At 32.2% G+C, this 20,499-nt stretch overlaps 1 protein-coding gene across 1 annotated transcript; it reads left to right on the top strand.

Moving 5' to 3' along the window:
• The first annotated feature begins 1,223 nt into the window (after nucleotides 1–1,223).
• On the top strand, nucleotides 1,224–20,143 carry LOC136981177 (uncharacterized). The gene is made up of 5 exons (XM_067277460.1): nucleotides 1,224–1,513; nucleotides 2,525–2,905; nucleotides 3,399–3,701; nucleotides 17,127–17,330; nucleotides 18,690–20,143. The coding sequence occupies exons 1-5, from the start codon at nucleotides 1,447–1,449 to the stop codon at nucleotides 18,764–18,766; spliced, it is 1,032 nt and encodes a 343-aa protein (XP_067133561.1). The 5' UTR covers nucleotides 1,224–1,446; the 3' UTR covers nucleotides 18,767–20,143.
• Nucleotides 20,144–20,499: the final 356 nt, after the last annotated feature.

Genomic DNA, 20,499 nt, shown 5'->3' with positions numbered 1-20,499 from the left:
ACATTAATTTCAGATATGAACAGAGCAAAAAACACGTGTCGTGTTTGATATTATTCAAAAAACAGCACAGATGAGTGCGATTTTCAAAAAAAAATGAGGCCAGTTCGCACGATATAACGTAGCAATCTGCTGTTTATTTGGTTTTTTAATTACAATTAAATTAATTCCTTGACAATCAGTTCATTCAAACTGACAAATTTGATACAAATAAGCAACATGGCTGCAATTTTATCTGTTCTAATTTACAATTAGTTAAAATCGAGTAACATAAACCGAATCATTTTCTACATTCTGTTCATTTAATTAATTTGTGTTTATAAACAAATACCCACGTTTTCTCACGTGTTTTCTCCACATGACACGTGTATAATCTTTTATCAGCGACCCCTGGAGATAAAAATCAAACTTCCTGGCAAATTAAATTTATTTTTATTCTTAAATTTAAAAGTTTGAGATTGATATTTTTAAATTCTAAAAATAATTTATGACGTAAATATTTATTTAATATAATAATTTTGTATAATAGCCGTGTTTCCTCCCGTTTAGAATTAAATCTTGTCCATTGATATCTCGCCGACTGCTATGTTTTCGTATAATAATTAATGATAATAATAATAAGGTGCACGTACGTTACGTGTTTGTGACGAAAACAGGAAGAGTTATGATGTAATCCCTTGGAAGAAATTCAAATTTTTTGGCTTTTACAACCGCCCACGCGGCTTTTCTTTTATGTTCATCAATATGCACTTCGCGTTATACAATGGGAAATATGCCAAGAAGGAACATAAATCGCGGCACCTTACTTAAAATTTTAAGAAAAAATTCGGCATTTTCTTCCTCGAATAAAACTCATTTAATATCGAAAAAGGAAAATACGGGCATAAATTTGAAAAATCGCACGTTTTTCATTCAAATACAGTGCATTTTTCAGGATTATAGCGGCATAAAAAACGGTATTCTAGTATCGAAAAGTAGGCTTAAAAACTCGATTAAACGCTCTAATTTTACTCTGGTACGAGTTTAAACGCTTAATAACATCATATTCAACGATTATGTTTAATTATAATTAAGAAAAATGCGAATTTTTAGCGCCTCTACTTATACTTCTTTTACAACACGGGGTAGTGTAGTAGTGTTTTTTTTCCTTCTGCTAGCGATTCTAAAAAAGAATAAACTAATAATAACACGTAACTTGTTCCTCCTCGAAGAGGTGTAGCACCTCCAAAAATAGGACTACTCGATGTGACGTTGGTAAGCTGGCATAAATAACGCTTTAAGGAAATCTTTCGCCTTTTCGTGTACTCAACATAACGTATCGATCAGCGCGTAATGAATGAAAGCCTCGAAACTGTGAAGCTGCCTACCATACTATTGGTTGCGCTGCTTTAGGTAACGCCCAGTGCTATCCAAGCTTTCAGTTACGCTACACAAAATAAGTAAATATACATGGTAATGGATAGAAAAAGGTCGCTCTATTTCGCATCTCTGATCCTGTTACTCGTTACGTACCGAGGTAAGTGACGTTTATCGATTTACTTTTTGCATTGTTACACTTCATCACAGAGCGTGCAATTCGATAAACACCGAAATTACCCTAAGACCCCTTTGTGTTTAGGATAGATTTCGGCCAGAGTAAATTCATTATGTTAATAATTTTCTAACGTAACTAAACCGTTATATATCCATTGGCGATTGCACTGCAGTGCAGTTTTGACGTCAAGATAATCGATACCCGTGACGTGACTTCCTAAACATGGATTCTAATCGTTATTATTCGTATAAAATTAGAGTTTTTTTTAACAATTCGGAGGTTAAAAGTTACGTTTCACACGAAAATAAGCCATCACTCGAGTCGTCAGGAATTCGGGGTGGAAGGGTGCAAAGGGGTGGTGGTGGTGGTGGCACCGCGTAAATTAACAAAGGACGGTTCAAAATGCTTAATCAGAGTAAATAATATATTAAAATGAGGTTAATAATATTTAGCGTTTACGTCAAAGGAATGAGTTGTTAGGATGATTTGACAGGAAGCAATTGTCCAGTGACCTTGGAGATCGCTTAAGTCTAATTCCTGCAAGGAAAACACCCTTTATCTTCCACTTAAACATGGTTGACCGTGATAACTGTCTATTACGTTATCATGCTGATTGATATTTTAGTAAATATTAAGATATTTTATACATATTTTAGGTGTTAAAAGCGATTTTATCCACCTATCAAAGGGGGGAAAAAAATTCCATTCGTCGATGGGACTTCTTCAACAGGAAAGTTTCATCTCGTGCTATCTGATCTTTAAACCACTCTACTGCCTTTTTAATAATTTATTTTCATAGAAAGTTACGTTCCTCCAGATCTTTTATAGATTACACAAGCTAAAATATCAAATTTCAATAAAGAAAACTCTACCTTTTTTTACCTCTAGGGAAATTATCTTACCTGCTGAATACATAAAAAAATTTGAGAACCGTAACGTATTTTTATAGGATATATATACAAAAAGATGAGGAAGTTTTTTCTTCTTTTAAAGGTATTCATGGAGAGGAAGATGAAGAAGAAGAGGAAGAAGAGAAAGAAGAGGTAGTAGATTACAAGTCGGATGTTGATACAGGAAAATACGTCTTTCATGGTCAAGGTGTTACGCTCTACTGTAACGTACGTAACAAAAATCCTGACGAAGTTAAGAAATTATATTGGGATTTTAACGGCGAGAGAATATATACTAAGAGGAGGTACATAAATGTAGAAAAAAATACCATTTTCTCTGGAGAAATTGATGATCAGAACAAGAATCCTTTCGCTATACACATTAAAAGAGCGAGTATTAAGATGGCTGGAAAATATAAGTGCTCTGTAACTTATCTCAATGAAAAGTCAGAAACATCTGAGTTTTACCTTCCCGTAATAATGGGTAAGAAGATAATTTAATTATTTTTTTGGGAGTAGCTTTATATAATTCCTTTTTACTGCATTAGACTAATATTTTTTACTTAAATTTTCTATTTTAAAATTAGTTTCCTGTATAAATTAAATGGTAAAATATAATATGCACAATCAGCTTGTATTTTACTTAGAACGGACTCAATTTATGTTGATTAGAGCATAAAAAAATGCATTTGTTTCATACTAAAATTTACACTGAAATATTATCATTTTATGTGTAAAATTTAATTAAATATTCTATCCTGGAAGTGTTTCTTTCTTTTATCTAAACTTTTGTTATCCTACTGAGTAAGTTTCATCTGTATCTTTCACTCTCCTGCATCCTTCTTCCTCACTCATCTTGCTGTCTCTCTGAATCCACTGCTTCATTTTCCTCTTCATCTTTATCTTTTAAAGAAAACTTAGCTCTTTCTCGCTTTTTCTCTATGAGATTTTAATTAATTCTCTTCCATTTTATTCAGATGCTTGCAAAGATTCTGATTGGAAATTCATTCTGAATCGAGAATCATGCGAAGAGACCATTGAAATGAAGTGCGTTGGGGTGTTTCCAAGGCCACTCCCTCAATGCATATTCGAAGGACTTCAAGAAAAGCAAAGTATCAGCTTGCATATCGAATCACTTGTTAACAAAACCTATAAAATCTCCATACACGCTATATATAAGAAGAAAGATTTCGAGAATGTCACAGATCTTACACTCAGCTGTAAGTTTGTTTTGGATGGAACCAACTACGAATTTGGTTTTGAAAGACACATGTTTGGAGGTGAGTCCCTTTACCTAATAACTCGATTATTTTCTTGTGTGAAAGGGTTAATTTCCTGTTAAACAGGGTGGGCCAAAAGTCTAACTTGGCCCACCTTCTGTAAAGTTAAAGGCTTCTAGACAGGTAGAAGTCAGTCAGTATGTGTTTGTCCGTTTATACTTTCTCGTATAGTATTCAGGCAGTAAGTATACAAAGGTACAAGTACAAGGTAAAGGTAATAGTCATTGTTTATATATCTCAATCACGCATGTCCTTCGTCAACATTTCCTCCCCTACTTTAGGCCACCCTGTATAAAATTCTGAGTAACAAACTCTTTTGTAACCAATGAAACCACCTGCAACCAATATTTAAAGAGTTGTTGGAGCACAAAGTTGAGCTTTCTTATTTCTTCATAATTAAATATAGAACCAAATACTCCTACAGTTTAACACCCATATCATAGGTTACACCCATTATTTTCAGCCTACACGTAGTGAGAGATGACGAAAGTAGATAAAATTATCAATCTCTACGTTAAACTAGAGTTGATTTAAGTGTAAATTTGACGTACAGGTCTACAGACTCACTACAATTCTTGCTGGAAATAGAGCACGAACAGCATAGAAGTTACTGAGATAACTTCAGAAAATGCTTAATTTTTTTTAAAATGTTTTTAAAAAATTAAACGAATAGAAACATGGGAGGAGGGTTTAAACTCTCCTGTAATGTGTGCAATAAGAGAATCTCTACAGGACGAACATCATGGTGTCGGTAGGTCTTCAATGGTGAGGCACGAAACCCATCGTGGGTTTAGTGAGGATCTTAATGATGAGGGAAGAACCAGATTACTGATAAAAATTGAGTTAAGACGTAACTACTGTTCTGAAGGACAGGGCTCAAGTATTGGATGATCCTCCAGAGCAATAGTCACGTCTTAACTCACTCAATAATCCTAAGATTCTGGAGTTTTTCACATATAAACTAGTGTTTAAACGTATTGTAAGAGTCTAATTCTATTCAGAAACTGTTTCTTTTTTGTTAATTTAGTGGGCTAGAAAATGGTTAGAACGGTATTTTAGAATGGAAGTTTGTTGCAATCGCTGCACTACAGGAAACTATTATTAAACTGTAGTTTCACGAAAATCTTATTGATCTGGTGCCAAAAACTAATTAACTCTTGCTCAGAGTGTCGCAGCACTTATTAGGGCCTAAAGGTTGGGTGATTGATTACTAATTCACTTTGTACCTACAAGAATTTACCCTGTATGAAGTCCCCTTTTCTGTAAGCAATTGTTAACTCTTCAGCGAAATTCTTTGGATAAAAAATTTGTTTAACGCACAGAATACCTCTGCTCTTTTATAATTATTAATAAAAATAACGCACTTATTCCTTACACAATACTCTTTTTTAATATGGAAACATAATTCACGTGAATTTGTTTCAAAACACAAAGCCATGTGTCAGAAATCAGGTCTTAAACACGAGTAAGTTGCAGAAGGGGGATTCGCCCATTGTTTTGTGACTATACTGTTCTATTGATTCTAAATCATTGCCTGTATTTCTCTTCATACACCAACCACCCACTAGTGTCCAAATGGATTAAACTTCTGAACACTAGTCGCGGGTTTGCGCCTGGCCACGTGAAGTTTTCCGGGTTTTACATGTGTGTAAAAAACTAAATAGGGGCCCTATAAAGTCCTTCCGGGTGGCATCTTCTTTGGCAGATCGTCCACGTGTTGAGTTGTCGCAATCAAACACTTATATATAATATCCGGTTTGAAGTAGACTTAAAGACGAAAAATTCATAAATAAAAGCGCATAGAAGAAAAATATATTAAAAATATGTTAATTTGGTTAATAAATCATTATTTTTATTTTTTAATTAAGTAAAATAAATAACGTTCATTCATCTGTTCTTCAATGCCATGTACAGGATGGGTGGAAAGTAACTAGGCATCGAAAAATCTCTATAATTTCTATATTTCTAAAGCAAAAATGATGAAAATTATTAAACGTGTACTTTGTGAAATTAAAATACGGATGCATACGTTAATATTCAATGTAGGCGTCGGAGTCATCCACCAACGACACGTTTTCATCAGATTGTCATGTGGATGGACGACCACTTCTCTGACGGTCTTCACTTCTTTCTCGTCCACAATCGAAACTGTGGTCCTTTAGCTTCGAATGACAAATCTCGATTGTTTTCGGACGGATTGTATCATGACGACTCTTCATGTGTGCCACCATCTCTGCTCTACAACTGATTTCTACTCTCCATAACGTGTAGCAATCTGCACTCGCTTTTGAACAAACAAGTGGTCGGCCATCTTTATTGCCACTGCGCGTGTAGCCTCTCCCACAACACTGATGCAAGGAAAATAAAATTTCATTGATTGATATATATGCAAGCATAAATTTTATTACAATTGCTTTAACATTACAAAAATTATAGCCATTTTTAAATGCCTAGTTAATTTCCACCCATATTGTTTTTTAGCCTGCTTGTAGTACTATAATAGATTGCTGTACAGAAAAATACACGTTAATCATTAAAATATATTAATTTCATGGTTTAATGAAGATATTATTAAGTAATTAATCAAACAAGTGATCCTTAGGCACACTTTTATAGAAAATTGCTGACTTATGTTCATCTTCTCATTACGTTTCACACGCAAAAATGAGCTTTGAAAGTATTGATTATACAATTAAATTTATCCAATTGTTACATTTTAAAGAACAGAATATCTGTCGATATTTTCAAATTTCCATTGCAACACACGGGCTTATCATCATTATCATCAGCCGAAGCAATTTTCTAAAATATTGATTAAAAGCGCACATTTTTAAGAGATAAAACTTTGTTGAAAAGATCTGCAGGTTACATTTTCTAATGATGGCGGCTGCAAGTACTATCAGGGCAAGTAAATGCTAATTATCAGAGAAATAAATCGATTCCGAATACACTAGAACCTCCGAACAACGACCACCGACAAAGACACTCAAAAAACTGGCCGCTACTCGCAGGTTATTTTGTAAGCATCTCAAAAGAAGAAAAACCTTCCGTTCGAGGTGTCCGTTTCTGGAGGCTATTTAACTTAGTTAAATTGTTTGTAGTCCTTTTTTGAAAGGTTTAGAAAAGGCATTTATTCATCTAAAATCGATAAAAACCCTTAAAAACATACTTTCTAATGATAGTTGCAAACGTGATCAGAGGTGGACTGGATGGCAATAAATCGATTCTGAATACAGCCAAACCTCCAAACAACAGCCAATGACGAGAACGTTAAAAAGTGGCCGTTGTTCGAAGGTTATTCGTTTCACTGTTTGGGGGTGACCTTTATTGGAGGTATTGTTTCCAGCCCTTCTGTAAAAGGCACCTATTCATCTACAATCGATAAAAACCTCTTAAATAAGGAATTATTGTCAAGAAAATTGATTTTATTTATTTATTATCTCGACAATTTATTTAGTAATCTAACATTTCCTCCATTTTCTACAACAATAAACTCCACTTCCTCACTCTCAAACCGTGTTTTCTATCTCTTATATTTATTTACTGTTCTCCTATTGTTCTCTTGCCTTTTGACACGGTTCAACATCCCTTTTTTCTCTATTCTTTTCTACTTTTTCATGTCCCTTTGTGGCGAAAAAAATCATCTATTGATTCGCCCAATTATAAGCCACACGATCGACTGGAAGAGCCACGAAACGGGGGTGAGAGGTGAAGTTAATGATGATGTCCGCCGCCATTTTCACTCAAATTTATACATAAATAAGCAAGATAATAATTAGCTGATGCTGATTAACATTCGCACTTAATCCCAAGATGATGAACACAACGTGAAGATGCCCCCTCCCCAAAGATGCCGGACTGTCAAAAGTATGGCGCTTAGTTAAGCGTTACTCACCACTTAATGCAGTTTTAATAATGTATAATTAACTAATACCTCATTAAAAATTCATGATTTAGCTACAGATAAGCGTCATCGACTTCATTAATTTTAATTGAACGTTTTTCCCCCTTTATAACACTCTTCGTCGACTTCCTATAGTAAACTAATGCAGCGTAGCACTCTCACGAGGTTTTACCCCGTTTTAATGAATGTTTTAGTGTTTTAATAATGGCGCCATATTTAACACTCACCTTCCGGCTTTATAATGGCGTTAAATAAGAAACGGAAACACGTCAGACCTTGGGGGAAGGTCATTGAGAAATTTAACCCTTCGTGAGTCGAACGGGTCTGACATACCCGGCGCGAACTTTAGTTAAAATTTTTTAATATTGAATATTTTCCAAAAAATCTGAAAAAATTAATATTCTTCTAACTTTCTATCCCGATTAACATGCTGTTAAATATTTTTGAATAACAACGCTCATTTTTGAGAAAAAAAATACTTTGGGTCTGTCAGACCCATGCGACTCATGATGGGGGTAAAAAAAAAACGTTTAATTTGTCGCCGTTGCCGATAGCGAGTGTCTCAATAACTTTATCGCATTTAAGTTGTCGCGCGGTGTTTATTAAATCCTATCATATCGTTATTTATTTGTATATTTAAATTTTTGTTTTTTTTGTTATAATATTGTTTTTAAAAGTAATGTCTAATTACTTTTTAATTAATTTAATTATTTTTTATTCTTATCATATAATTTTTATTTATCACTTTTATAATTAATTTATGATTATTCCTCGTATATTGGGCGATGCAAGTTGGCTTTTTTCACTTTTACTAAGTAATCAGAAACTTGTGAAAACAGTCTAGCTATAAAATTTCAAAAAATGTCCTGCCCCCTCGGAAATGATCTTGGTAATCGAATTTACACAATCGCTATAAATTCTTTTGTTTTAATCGCGTTATAAGCTATAAATTGCTAATTAAATGTTCGACAGTGTTCAGATGAGTAAACATGTTTTTAAAATTGTTTAGCAATGAATATTTCCTGGAAACTCCATTTTCCTATAGTAAGTCTATGGAATATCTAGTTGTGAATTTTAGTATTATTTTAAATTTGTATTAAAAAAAAATTAAACACCGTAAACTGTAATATATTTACTGTACTGTAGTAATAAACCGGCCTTTATATCTGAATCGGTATCAATTTTCTTTTTTGATTATTTTTCACAATACAGTGTAATCTAAATAACACATGATTTGTTTACATTTGTTTATTCCTTTTTTTTTTATTTGTCGGGACGCTTTTCAGTACTTTGCCCTTTTTCTGTCAAGTTTATTTTGTTTAATGTATATTCTCATATACTTTAAACAAAATAAAGCCGTCAGAAGAGATCGGTGTGTCATTAAATCACTTTTATGGCGTTTTTAGTTCATTTCTGCTTCTGAGTTAGACTAGTACATTCAAGAAGACCTGTCGAGTAGTGAGAGGAGAATTCTGGTTTTAGTCGTTAGAACTCGTTTTCTGAAAATATCGGATAGCCTCAGTTCTAGACATGTTGAGACAGATATGCCAACTGAAACAGATTTGCAGGAGAGCAACCGAGTTAGCTCCTGATTGGTCGGCCAACAGATCTAAAAACTGTATATAAGGCAATGCCACCGTTGAAACTAGGAGAAACAAGCCTGGCCTAATAGACTATATTTGAGTGCCTTGTCTATAGTAAAGTAAAAATGTACGGAGATTTTATGATCGATTCAGAGATCGAGAATATAGTATATGAAGATGCTTCTTCGGAAGAAGAATGTGATTTTGTAGAAGTTAGATCTGAGAATACAGACACCGAGCAAGAGGAAAACGAAGATATATCAGAAGTAGGCTCACCTGCAGTTGCCTCATCATCACAAGTAGCAGCCTCGTCATCACAAACAGGTGAGCATTGTTTTTTCCTAGCTCGCGATGGAACCAGATGGAGTATGTGGGAATATCCTGCAACGAAGACAAGAAGAGAGAACTTGATTTATCTTATACCTGGTCCCATTGGAGAGGCTACAAACGCAAGGTCTATTTTTGAATGTTGGAATCTGTTCGTAACAGATGATATTTTAGATATCATAGTCATACACACAAATCAACAAATACAAAAAGTACAACCGCATTACGAAAGAGAACGTGATGCAAATACAACAGATCTGCAGGAAATAAAAGCACTAATCGGATTATTTTACCTTGCTGCGTATAAAAAGGTAAATCGCTGTCACGTTAACGAAATGTGGACAACGGACGGTACAGGATTCGAAATCGCAAGAACGGCCATGTCGGAGAGACGTTTTCGTTTTTTGTTAGCAAATCTCCGATTTGATGATAAACAGACGCGAGGTGAAAGACTAAAGTTTGATAAATTAGCAGCAGTCCGAACTTTTTTAGATGTATTTACGAATAATTGTATAAAGAATTACAATGTATCGGAATACTGTACCGTAGATGAGAAACTGGAAGGATTCAGAGGGCGGTGCGGATTCCGCCAGTATATACCAAGTAAACCAAATAAATACGGTATAAAAATATTCTTGCTAGTAGACAGTAAAACATTTTATACGCACAATTTAGAGGTTTACTGCGGAAAACAGCCCGATGGACCCTTCTCAGTATCGAATTCTGCGGACAGTGTAGTGAAAAGATTAACTAGGCCTATTGTTAACAGCGGCCGTAATATAACTACCGATAACTGGTTCACCAGTTTCAGTTTGGCTACAGATTTATTGCAAGACAAATTAACGCTAGTTGGTACCATCAGAAAAAATAGAAAAGAAATTCCTGCAGAATTTTTAAATATAAAAAATAGAAAAGTAAACAGTAGTAAGTTTGCATTTACTAAAGCGATCACTTTGGTCTCCTATGTGCCGAAAAAAAGTAAAAATGTATTGCTTTTGTCGTCATTACATCATAGTGAAGAAATTGATCGGGAAAATTTTCTAAAGAAAATCGATTTTCTTTAAAAATTAGACTGAAATCGATTTGTTTTGAGATTTTATCAGAAACATATTACAGTTTACGACTGGTCAATTTAAATTAAAATACAAATTTAAAATAAAAATTAAATTTTAATTCGGCGATTGCAGTGGCGTAGCGTAGTGAGAGCGGCAAAATTTCACAATAAATAATATCATCTTGTAAAAATACCTAAATAAGAGGGCAGGGAAATTTTCCTCCGCCCCAGGCGGCTGACACCCACGCTACGTCACTGGGCGATTGTCTAACGTTTGTTTACATTATAACCTTGATTTACGTGGAGGGTAGTTCTAATCTCAGTCAATTCCCACCAGACAATTTTGAAACGATGCTTACACGTTCATACGAAATATAACAACTAGAAGTTAGCTAATTAGACCCTAAACATTAAGGAATTAGATATAAGAAAAATAATTACAACTACGCGACAATCATATCGCATAGCTATAATTATTCTATAATCTAATAATTCAGATTAATCTGATAAAAATACTTTTAATTATAATCTGCTTTTATTATTTATTCATTTTTCATCGCGGCACAACAAAACAAACCTGAAAAGTTAGCCCGATCTACATAAGTAATTATGAATGAAATCGCTGCGTTTGATCGCGTTGCGACTGTTTTGTCGCGCGATACACAAAGCGCGACAAAAAACTTTAAAACTAAATTAAGATAATACAAATTGTGAAAATTATAAAATTTTTGATAATTGCATTTTGATAACATTCAGATATTGATATGCATGCCTTTTTACAGTTTTATTGTGTGAATATTTTATATTATAAAAAAAACAAATTACAGAATCGACAACATGTCATTAATTGCCGAATTTTTGATGGGCCCCTCATTATTTTTTCGATCGATTCATTTCGTGCAGAGAAAACATTTATATCTAAACTATCAACAAAGAATTTTGATAAATTGAATAATATTTTGACCGATGTCAATTTTTGAATTAGGTGATCGAGTTAAGCCTAACACACGACTATATCACATTAAAAATTAAAAATAAAATTCATGTGTGAAAATCTAACAAAACTATCTGTTAAATCTTAAAGATGACATTCTAATGAGTAAAACAAAATAAAACAGTTGTCAATTAGTCGATTTTAAACCCAAAAATAAGCATTTTTTAATAGAGCCATAAAACAATTAACGTTTATTGACTCTCGCGAAAGGGGGTAACGCGAAATCTATTTAAAAAATTTTTAGCAGTAGTACTGAATTTCTACTGACTTCACACGAATGAGTGAACTTTCTTCCCCATTTGAAAACAAACCCGATGATTATCGGTGAAACGTCAGATAACTTACAGCGAGTTGAAATTTGATATGTTTATTATTTTGTGATTTTTTCATCAAATTACGTAAAAATAAATATTAAAAAGACAATTTCGTCAATACAGAAGTAATTTATACTACTAGATAGAAAACAAAGCGTAGAATTTAACGAAAAAATTGTAGTTCCTCTACGCGATAGAAAAAATTTATTAATTTCAAAATAAAAATGACGGGTCTGACAGACCCATGCGACCTAAGTAAGAGAACGATTCCTAGCGACTCACGGAGGGTTAACTGATTATGTCGTATTTTACAACATGTCTAAACAAGTCGTTTGTAATTGATTTATTCATAAAATTGTATTCTTCTGTTTGGTTGAAATCGATACTACGTAACAAAGGAACGTTATACGTCATATATGAGTGATTTTTAAGATTTTTTAAAATGTTTCTGGGCTTTTTTCGATAGTTTTTGATTAATATATTCGTATATTTTGCGTAAAATCGCTTCAATCTTGTATTTAATATAAAAAATGATGAATATTGATAGCATGAATACATTATATATTGAATTCTTAGAAGGATGCAATACGTTGGATCCATCTTCTGAATTTGCCGACATTTTTCCCCATTGTATTCAGATAAAATACGCTTAAGGTTGTTATTTATTCAGTGTTTTTCCTCTTTGATTCGTGTCTCGGCTTATAATGAATATTTTGCCACACGCTGATACCTGATAACAGCCTAATTTGGAAATATACAGATGGCCCCACGAATGTTTTTGCAAGCGATTCAACGTCTTGTGTGTGTATATCGAATAAGAAGAGTTTGAATGGAGTACTAATGGTTAATTGGGTCCCTCCATATATCGATAATACACCGGAATTTTCCTTAATTAACACGTAAAAGAGCTTTTACATTTGTACAACAAGCGTGAAAATCTTAATAGAAGTGAACGTTATACGATACATCAAACACAGCATTTGCTGTTTTACTAAGAGATTTGTACATAATTTTGATAATTATATGATTGTAATTGATAATAATATCTATATATATATATAATCGTTGTCATTGTTTACACAGCGTATAATCCATTTAAATTAACATAATATAGTGTGATGTGTACATCCAGTTTAAACAAGAATGAATGATGATTAAAACCTCTTTAAGCTGGACACTACAGCATTCTGCAGTAAGGAGTCCGAGTTAGACAGGTGTCCCCGAGACTTCTAATTGGAATCCTTTATCAGTGTTGACATATGAAAGTGTCCGTCTTACAGTAAAAGGTTGTTTAACTTAAAAGGGTGTCCAAGCTGAGGGGTTTTTTTCTACATTGAACTAGGTCATAACCTCCCATAAATAAGATAAAATTCTCTTCAAAAACGGTTCATTAACAGTATTTAAAATCAGATTAAATTAATCACAACTAGTATTTAGCATCACGCAGCTTACAGCGCGACGTCCAGCAGCGATTTATACGCGTGTGTGTGACATTTTAATAAACGTCACCCCTCCCATTAATCGACATCCCATAATTAGAAAGCGAAACAAATTTAAAACAACATTTAAAAAATGATGATAATAATAATAATAATAATAATAAAATAATTCCCGGTAAATTGGCACGCGACGAATAATTCCGGATAATCGAGAGAGATTTTTATCCGGATAAGTCATAAATAAATTACAAGGTGCAGATGCTATTTGCTAGACTTAACAATGCTTACAATTTAATATGATTAAAGTATGGGAAGAGCGAAGGAGGGTAAAAGAGGGGGTAGAAAGAGGGGGTGGAGGATAAAGAAGAGGAGGTGGAGGAGAGAGGGGATAGAGGAGAGTGAGAGGGGGGAGAAATATTTTTAGGAAATTGAAAGATGATTCTGCTGCAAGATAATGACTGAATCTATAGATTAGAAACAAAAATTGAGAGAAAAATTGGAGTGGATGCTATCACGACAGCTTCAGCATCCCGATAACTTTCGATCTCTAAAATTAGTTTGAATGATAAAGTATTAGAGATTGGGAGGATGTTTTTCCCTGATTCTATCTTCGTTTATTAAAATAAATGCGGTTTAAGATTAAATATTCTTTGTTTTTATATATATACAAATGTATTTTTTTAGTCGCCATTTTTTATTTTTCTTGTTAGAAAAATTTCTTTCTATTCAGATATGTCCCGGAGCTGATTTATCTAAAAAATATCTAAGATAGCTCGGAATTTTATATTATATTTTTAACTTGAGATATTACTTTTATGCTGATTTATTCAGAGATTTTCTTAATTATCCTCTGAATGGTGTTTTTACTGCAAGCTTATCAGCATTGTTCGTTGCTTCTGTTACGTTTCTTAAAATTAATTTCTGTATAATTTATCTTTAAAGTAGTTTAAATATCGAATATTTATTTATAAAACAATAAAAACAAATTATTTTCATAACGACAGTTTTAATATAAAGCTCCGAACTTAATTAGAAATTCCTCAAATTTTGATTCTCTTCTCTAGAGAACCTCTAACTTTACTGCTGAGTTATTAGCATAATTTACCTTATAATCGACCTTAAAATAAGGTTAGATAAATAAATAAATAAATTTTAAACTCATTTAGCTTAAAATTTAACAGTAAATCCACCGTTTCCATCATTTTTCTGGATACACCCCCCCTTCAAAGTCGACTTATTTGCATTAATTTACACAAAAACTATTATTTTAAACACCAAAAACTTAATTTGAATATCAAGAAAACACACGAAATATTCTAAAATACATTATTATTCATTAATTTTTTTTATTATTTTTCTCGAGATTTCAACAGAATCTTGAATACGTAACAACTGTCGAGTGCTTCATCTAAGCATCACTCTCATACCCAGAACCAATTGAAAGTATGTGTTTAGAGTTCTACGAACATTTCAACCTTTAAAAATAAAAAAACAGAGGGGTTGGAAAATTGCATCCATTTCTAATTAAACTCCTGCAACTAGTCAATTCTTTTTTATTTTATTTTATTTTTTCAGTTGTGTTTAACGGAAGCTCGCCATCTGCTTTCGTGTGTTACTTATCATTTCTCATTAAACTTTCTAAGCATGATGTAGGGGAAGGGGTGGGCTAAAATTTTTCCACAACGTCACGGAAATGTGCGTGTAAACAAATATTGCCATGCCTTATAAAGAAATTCGATAAATTTTAACAAAGTTTCGCTTAACTAGAAATTGATAAACACAAGTTAAAACGGGAGGAGGGGGAGAGAAAAAGCGAGCTTCAATCAGTAAATTCATTCATTTATTATTAAAGATTCTGCTGCTCCTGCTGCTGATGTTACTTCTCTACCTCATCACGTAAAACGTAGAGTCCAGTCACGTGACTAACCGCAGTATGGGGGGTGTGAAGATCGATGTAACCGACTCGATATGCTATTAGCGTAACAATTTCTACTACTAATATCCCTATTGTTGCTGCGTAACAATTCGGTGAGGTCTTTATCAGTTTTAGTTACAAAAGTATACAAGAAAAAAAAAGCACTGTGCTCTTTAAAGTATAAGTCATTAGTAGCGTAAACTGTTTGTGTGATTAAATTGGAAGATCGATACGTTGTGAGAGTAACAGTTTCTACTATTAATATCGCTACTGTTGCCTTGCTGCAGCAGCAGTAACGGTAGTAGTAACCGTACTGCTGCTGCTTCTACTATTAATACTAGTGTAACAATTGTTACTACAGTATAATATTACTGCTACTGCTCTATTGTTGTCTCTGAAAGTGCAATAGCGTTTTCGCTAATTTCACCGTTAAGAAGAGCATCACTGTTTCTGCTAGTAATAATAATAATGATGTTACTGCCAACAGTAACACTGCTAGCAGTAGCAATGATAGCAGAACATTGCTACTACAAGCACTAACGATGCTGCTGCTAATACACATAGAAAATAATCCGTTATTACTGCTACTATTAATAACTGTAACGGTATTAGCAGTAGCAATGTATTAGAAGTGTTGCTACTGCTAGTACTAGTCAAAAACAGTGCATACACTTAAAAATATCTATCATTACTAGCAGTAGTAACATTACTAGCATTAGCGACACTACTGTTTTTACTTACAACAAAATGGCTTCCGTGTAAGTTTCACCTTCAAAATCGGTAGCACGTTTTGAAAAAAAAAAAAATCCATAATATGATTCATTAAATTTGAATTACTCATTATTAATTCAGGAAAACGTTACCTGCTGCTTTATACATTAGTCACCGCATCTAGTGGCACATGACTAAACCGTTATGGATTGAAAATTACAAGTGAACTGTATTCGTTCTGTCAAGTTTCAATTTAATATTACGTCAAATTGACGTCATTCAGACATTTTTAAAATAAGAAATTTTCAAAATGACGTCAAATTGACGTCAAATTATACATACATATCGAAAAAGCGAACGAGTCTGGGGGGGTTGCTCCTCAAAAATGGTAGTTTTAACACGTAAAATAACAGAAAAAATATAAAAAATTACTGTAATGAGCTATTTGTAAATAAATAAAAAATGTCAATATTTATTTATATATCAATTAAATTAATTAAAAAAATCATGTAGTCGCTTTCCACGTCATTCAAGAGGGTGCTTCTAGCATCATGCCTCGTGAAATATTTAAATTATTTTTTTCCATTAATTTCGACAGTAAAATTAATTCAAATTATTACAAAAATTATACATATAAATTTTATTAACAATAAAATCAAGCTTTTAATTAGCTGATAACTATAAATTAAATTTTAAATGTTTTTTTAACATAATTATTTAAGTAGCTTTACTGCAGATGGCGACACTGAAAATTAAATCGTAATAATGAAAAAATAATCTTTAAATAATAGTTCAAATAATACCCGTTAGATGGCAGTAATGTGTTTTTTTAATTTAAATATAATAACTAAATTATTCTTAAAATTTTCTAAATTATTTTTTTTATTATTAATTTTTAAATAAAACAATTGTATATGTAATTATTAATTAAAATGTTTAAATTTAATATTTTTTTAATTATTTTTTTAAAAAAATACTGTTTTAATGAGGTTACAATAAATTTATAAAATTATCTGAATGAAAGTAGAGAAAATTTCTTCATTTTATTTAATTTTTGAGGGGATTTTAACGCATTTTTCTGGTAGATTTTCCACTTTTATGCTCTTTTAACAATCGATTATTCGTTAAATCGATTATTTTACTGCTACATGTTGAATAAAAACGCCATTTATCTTGACTTTCAGAGCGAGGATGCCCAATAGATTATCCGGATGCCGGAGAAGGATACGTTAACACCACTAATATCGAGAATTCGTGTTGGGATCAGCCTGCAAATGGTTCCATTCTCATATATAATTGCAACGATGAGAAAACCAAAAATCTCGTCTGCATTAATGATACTTGGCAAGACGAATCGGGATATATTGTTAGCGATCGACCTTATTGCGGTAAGTTTCAAAATAAAATTTTTATAAAATTTTATCCTAATTTTCGGATAAAAATATGTCTAGACGGCTATATTTTTTGTGTATTTTCAGCTCTTTGTGTTGATTAATAACTAATTAATTAGCTTAACAAGTTGCTAATTGGTATTGAAAATGCTATTTGAATTGGAATTGTAATTTTAAAAAATCTGCCAAAAATTAAATAATCCTTTCTAAAATTTTTGGCATTTCGAACAAGAATTCGGCTCGAAAACTATGTCTACGTCATTTCTCAATGTCATGATCTTCCTATACTCGATAGAGTTCAATAAATGCCTTCCTGTTTTCGTTATTGATAGCGGGCAAGCGTTGTACATAATTATGCATAATCTGTACAATAATTTCCATGTTTTCATAGAAAATGTCATTAAACGATCATCATATCAATTGGTACGAAGAGAATTGCAAGAGATTCCATTCAAGAATCTTCTTAATAATCTTTATGAAAATAATTGTCGTTAACTAATCTCCGTAACAGTTGAAGCGAAGATGGGCTAATCTTTCTTATAAAGATTAAAAAAGAAAAGTACTCTTAAACTGCTGTATCTTCATACCAACCTGTTAGTATGAAGATAATTTAATGGCAATTCTTTTCGTAAAGATTGGTGAGAAGATTGATTAATGGTATTTTCCAAAAAGCTAAAGCAAATTATAATCATTAACTGCAAGCAAGATGGAGATGTTTACGTATTTAAATATGATTCTTTCATATATTTAGCGTCGTTACAATTCACTCCACCAATCACCAAATAGCCGAGTCGATACTGAAGTTTGTAGTTAGTCACGAATTATCACTGAACACTGATAGTTGGTCACGGGTTTGCACCTGACCAAAGGGATGGTTACATGGAATTTTCTGGAATTTTTTTACGTGTCTAACACCTAAATGGGCGCCAATTTTTCATTAGAAAGTTCTCCTGGGAGGCATTCCTCTTGTCCATGGTTATGTTGCCAATCTAATCCACTTAAATTCATAAATTTCGTCATCATCCTTCTTATGTTAGCATGGAAATTGCATTTTAATAAGTAATTGTAAGAGTTCAAAAGTTATAAAGAAAAATTGTATTGATTATAATTAAAAATTAACTGAAATTCATTAGCTTTCAATTCGTGCCAACGCATTAAATATGCAATTAAACGGGTATTACAATTTAATTAGCCTCAAAAACTCCGAATTTAGACAATTGTTTCTATTGTCATTTAACAGGGATGATCCAAAAGTCAGCTAACAAAGCGCGCGTAACAAAACACGTTCAACTGATTTTGGGCCACCCTGTGTACTTAAGACTGTATTTAACTAAAATTTCTATTATTTACTTGCAGGTGACGGTGGGAAGATGAATGGAATTTCGTCGTTTACCATATTAATAGCTATCCTAATGTTATATTATTATTATTAAAGGTATATATATTTATGTATATATTTCCATCATGTGTTCAAACGAGGCCTTCAGCATTCATTTTCAACAGTCCATCAAGTTCATCACCAAGTAAAATAGAATTTAATATTGTTAAATCATAAAAAAAATATAATAATTATCTATCAAAATATTTGTTAATACTTTCAAATTATAATCTTGATGCACATATAAATATATAAATAAATAAATATAAATATATATATATATATATATCACACAAAGATATATATTAATGTTATGTTTTTATTTTTGCACACATTCCTATGTTAATTGCAATATTTTAAAAAAGAAAATCAAATTAATTAATAAGAGAATTATATGCAGAAAAATGTGTAATTTTGTAAAATTTCAAAAAATAAGCTTTTAAAAGTACAAAAAGAAATAAAATAAAATCAAAATAAAATCTTGGTATGTGTACAGGGTGGTCCAAAATCGGTTAACCGTAGTAAAGGTCAATTTTCTGCTTTAGTTAAATACTTTATTACTTGAAAAAATTTGTTTAAATATGAAATTGCATGTTCAATACGAGATCTCTTCAATGCGGGAACTGTTTAATACAAGAATACATCTGTTCAATACGAGAACTTTCCTCTTCAATACGAGAACCAATCTACACAACAAGAAAAATTACCTCTTCAATACGAGAACCTATCTATACAACACAAGAAATTTCCTCTTTAATACATGAACGCATCTGTTCCATTTGATAACTTTCCTGTTCAACTTGAAACACTTCAATACAAAAACCGTCCTATTTAATACAAGAACCTTCCTGTTCGATACGAAAACGCTTCAATACGAAAACCCTTCTGTTCAATATGCGATAGAAAGTCCCTTCTGTTCAATACACAAATTACGACGTATTGGGACACTAGCAAAGTGCTAACTTTTTTTATAAAAATTTCTGAATGAATTGCAAAGAAAATGCGCGGTTAACTGACTTGGGCCACTCTTTAATTATAAATAATAATAAAATTATTATTATTATTATTATTATTTTACTAACAATTAAGTTACAATACATTGTCTTCGTGTTAATCTATATACTGCCATGTTCAGCTGTCTGTCAATGTGTTCGATGTTTGTGCCAAAATATTGTGAACAAAACTGCTTTTAATCTTTCAAGGAATTTTAAATTTTAAATAATAATAATAATAATAAATATATCAAAAAATTGCGATGTACTTGAGCTTGAACCTTTCAACAAAATAAACTGGGAATTATATAAATGTGTTCATGTATATCCTATAAATGCTAAGAGTGTACTTATCTTTGTTAACTGTAAAGAAAGATAATTAAAAAAATTGTATGAAAGATATTTGTTTCTGAAATAAATATTCTTCTATAATTATATAACTGTTCATTCTTTAATTAACGCGATCGTGATTCTAGAAACGTGCACCTTACATCGAGACAATGCACACGTTACGTCATTTTAACATTTCCTCATTACTTAAGTGAGGAAATGACGTTAAATTCGTGTAAATGAACACTATTAAACACCTAAACTGCATTCGTATTGTCCTGATAGTACGAATGCAGTTTAGGTGTCTAATAGTATTCATTGTATCTTTCGCTGCGTAATTGTTTAATCAAGTGTACATTTGATAATTATTTGCCTCGGTGCCAGGTGTATACATAAACTAAACAAGTTACAACTTAGAGCCTCTTAGCTTAGGGCACTTTAAATCCGGCCGTAATATTCCAGTTCA

The sequence above is a fragment of the Centruroides vittatus genome, unplaced genomic scaffold (genome assembly GCF_030686945.1).
Source record: "Centruroides vittatus isolate TY-2023 unplaced genomic scaffold, ASM3068694v2 contig_747, whole genome shotgun sequence".
Taxonomy (NCBI): Eukaryota; Metazoa; Arthropoda; class Arachnida; order Scorpiones; family Buthidae; genus Centruroides; species Centruroides vittatus.
Note: the sequence above shows the minus strand (reverse complement) of the source record. Positions and strands in the feature narration are given on the sequence as shown.

Bases quoted from the DNA above. Each gene is read 5' to 3' on its own strand.
- LOC136981177 (XM_067277460.1), top strand. From the start codon at position 1,447: ATGGTAATGGATAGAAAAAGGTCGCTCTATTTCGCATCTCTGATCCTG. The intron at 1,514-2,524 runs GTAAGTGACGTT...CTTCTTTTAAAG, and splicing joins GTTACTCGTTACGTACCGAG to GTATTCATGGAGAGGAAGAT. The intron at 3,702-17,126 runs GTGAGTCCCTTT...CTTGACTTTCAG, and splicing joins TGAAAGACACATGTTTGGAG to AGCGAGGATGCCCAATAGAT.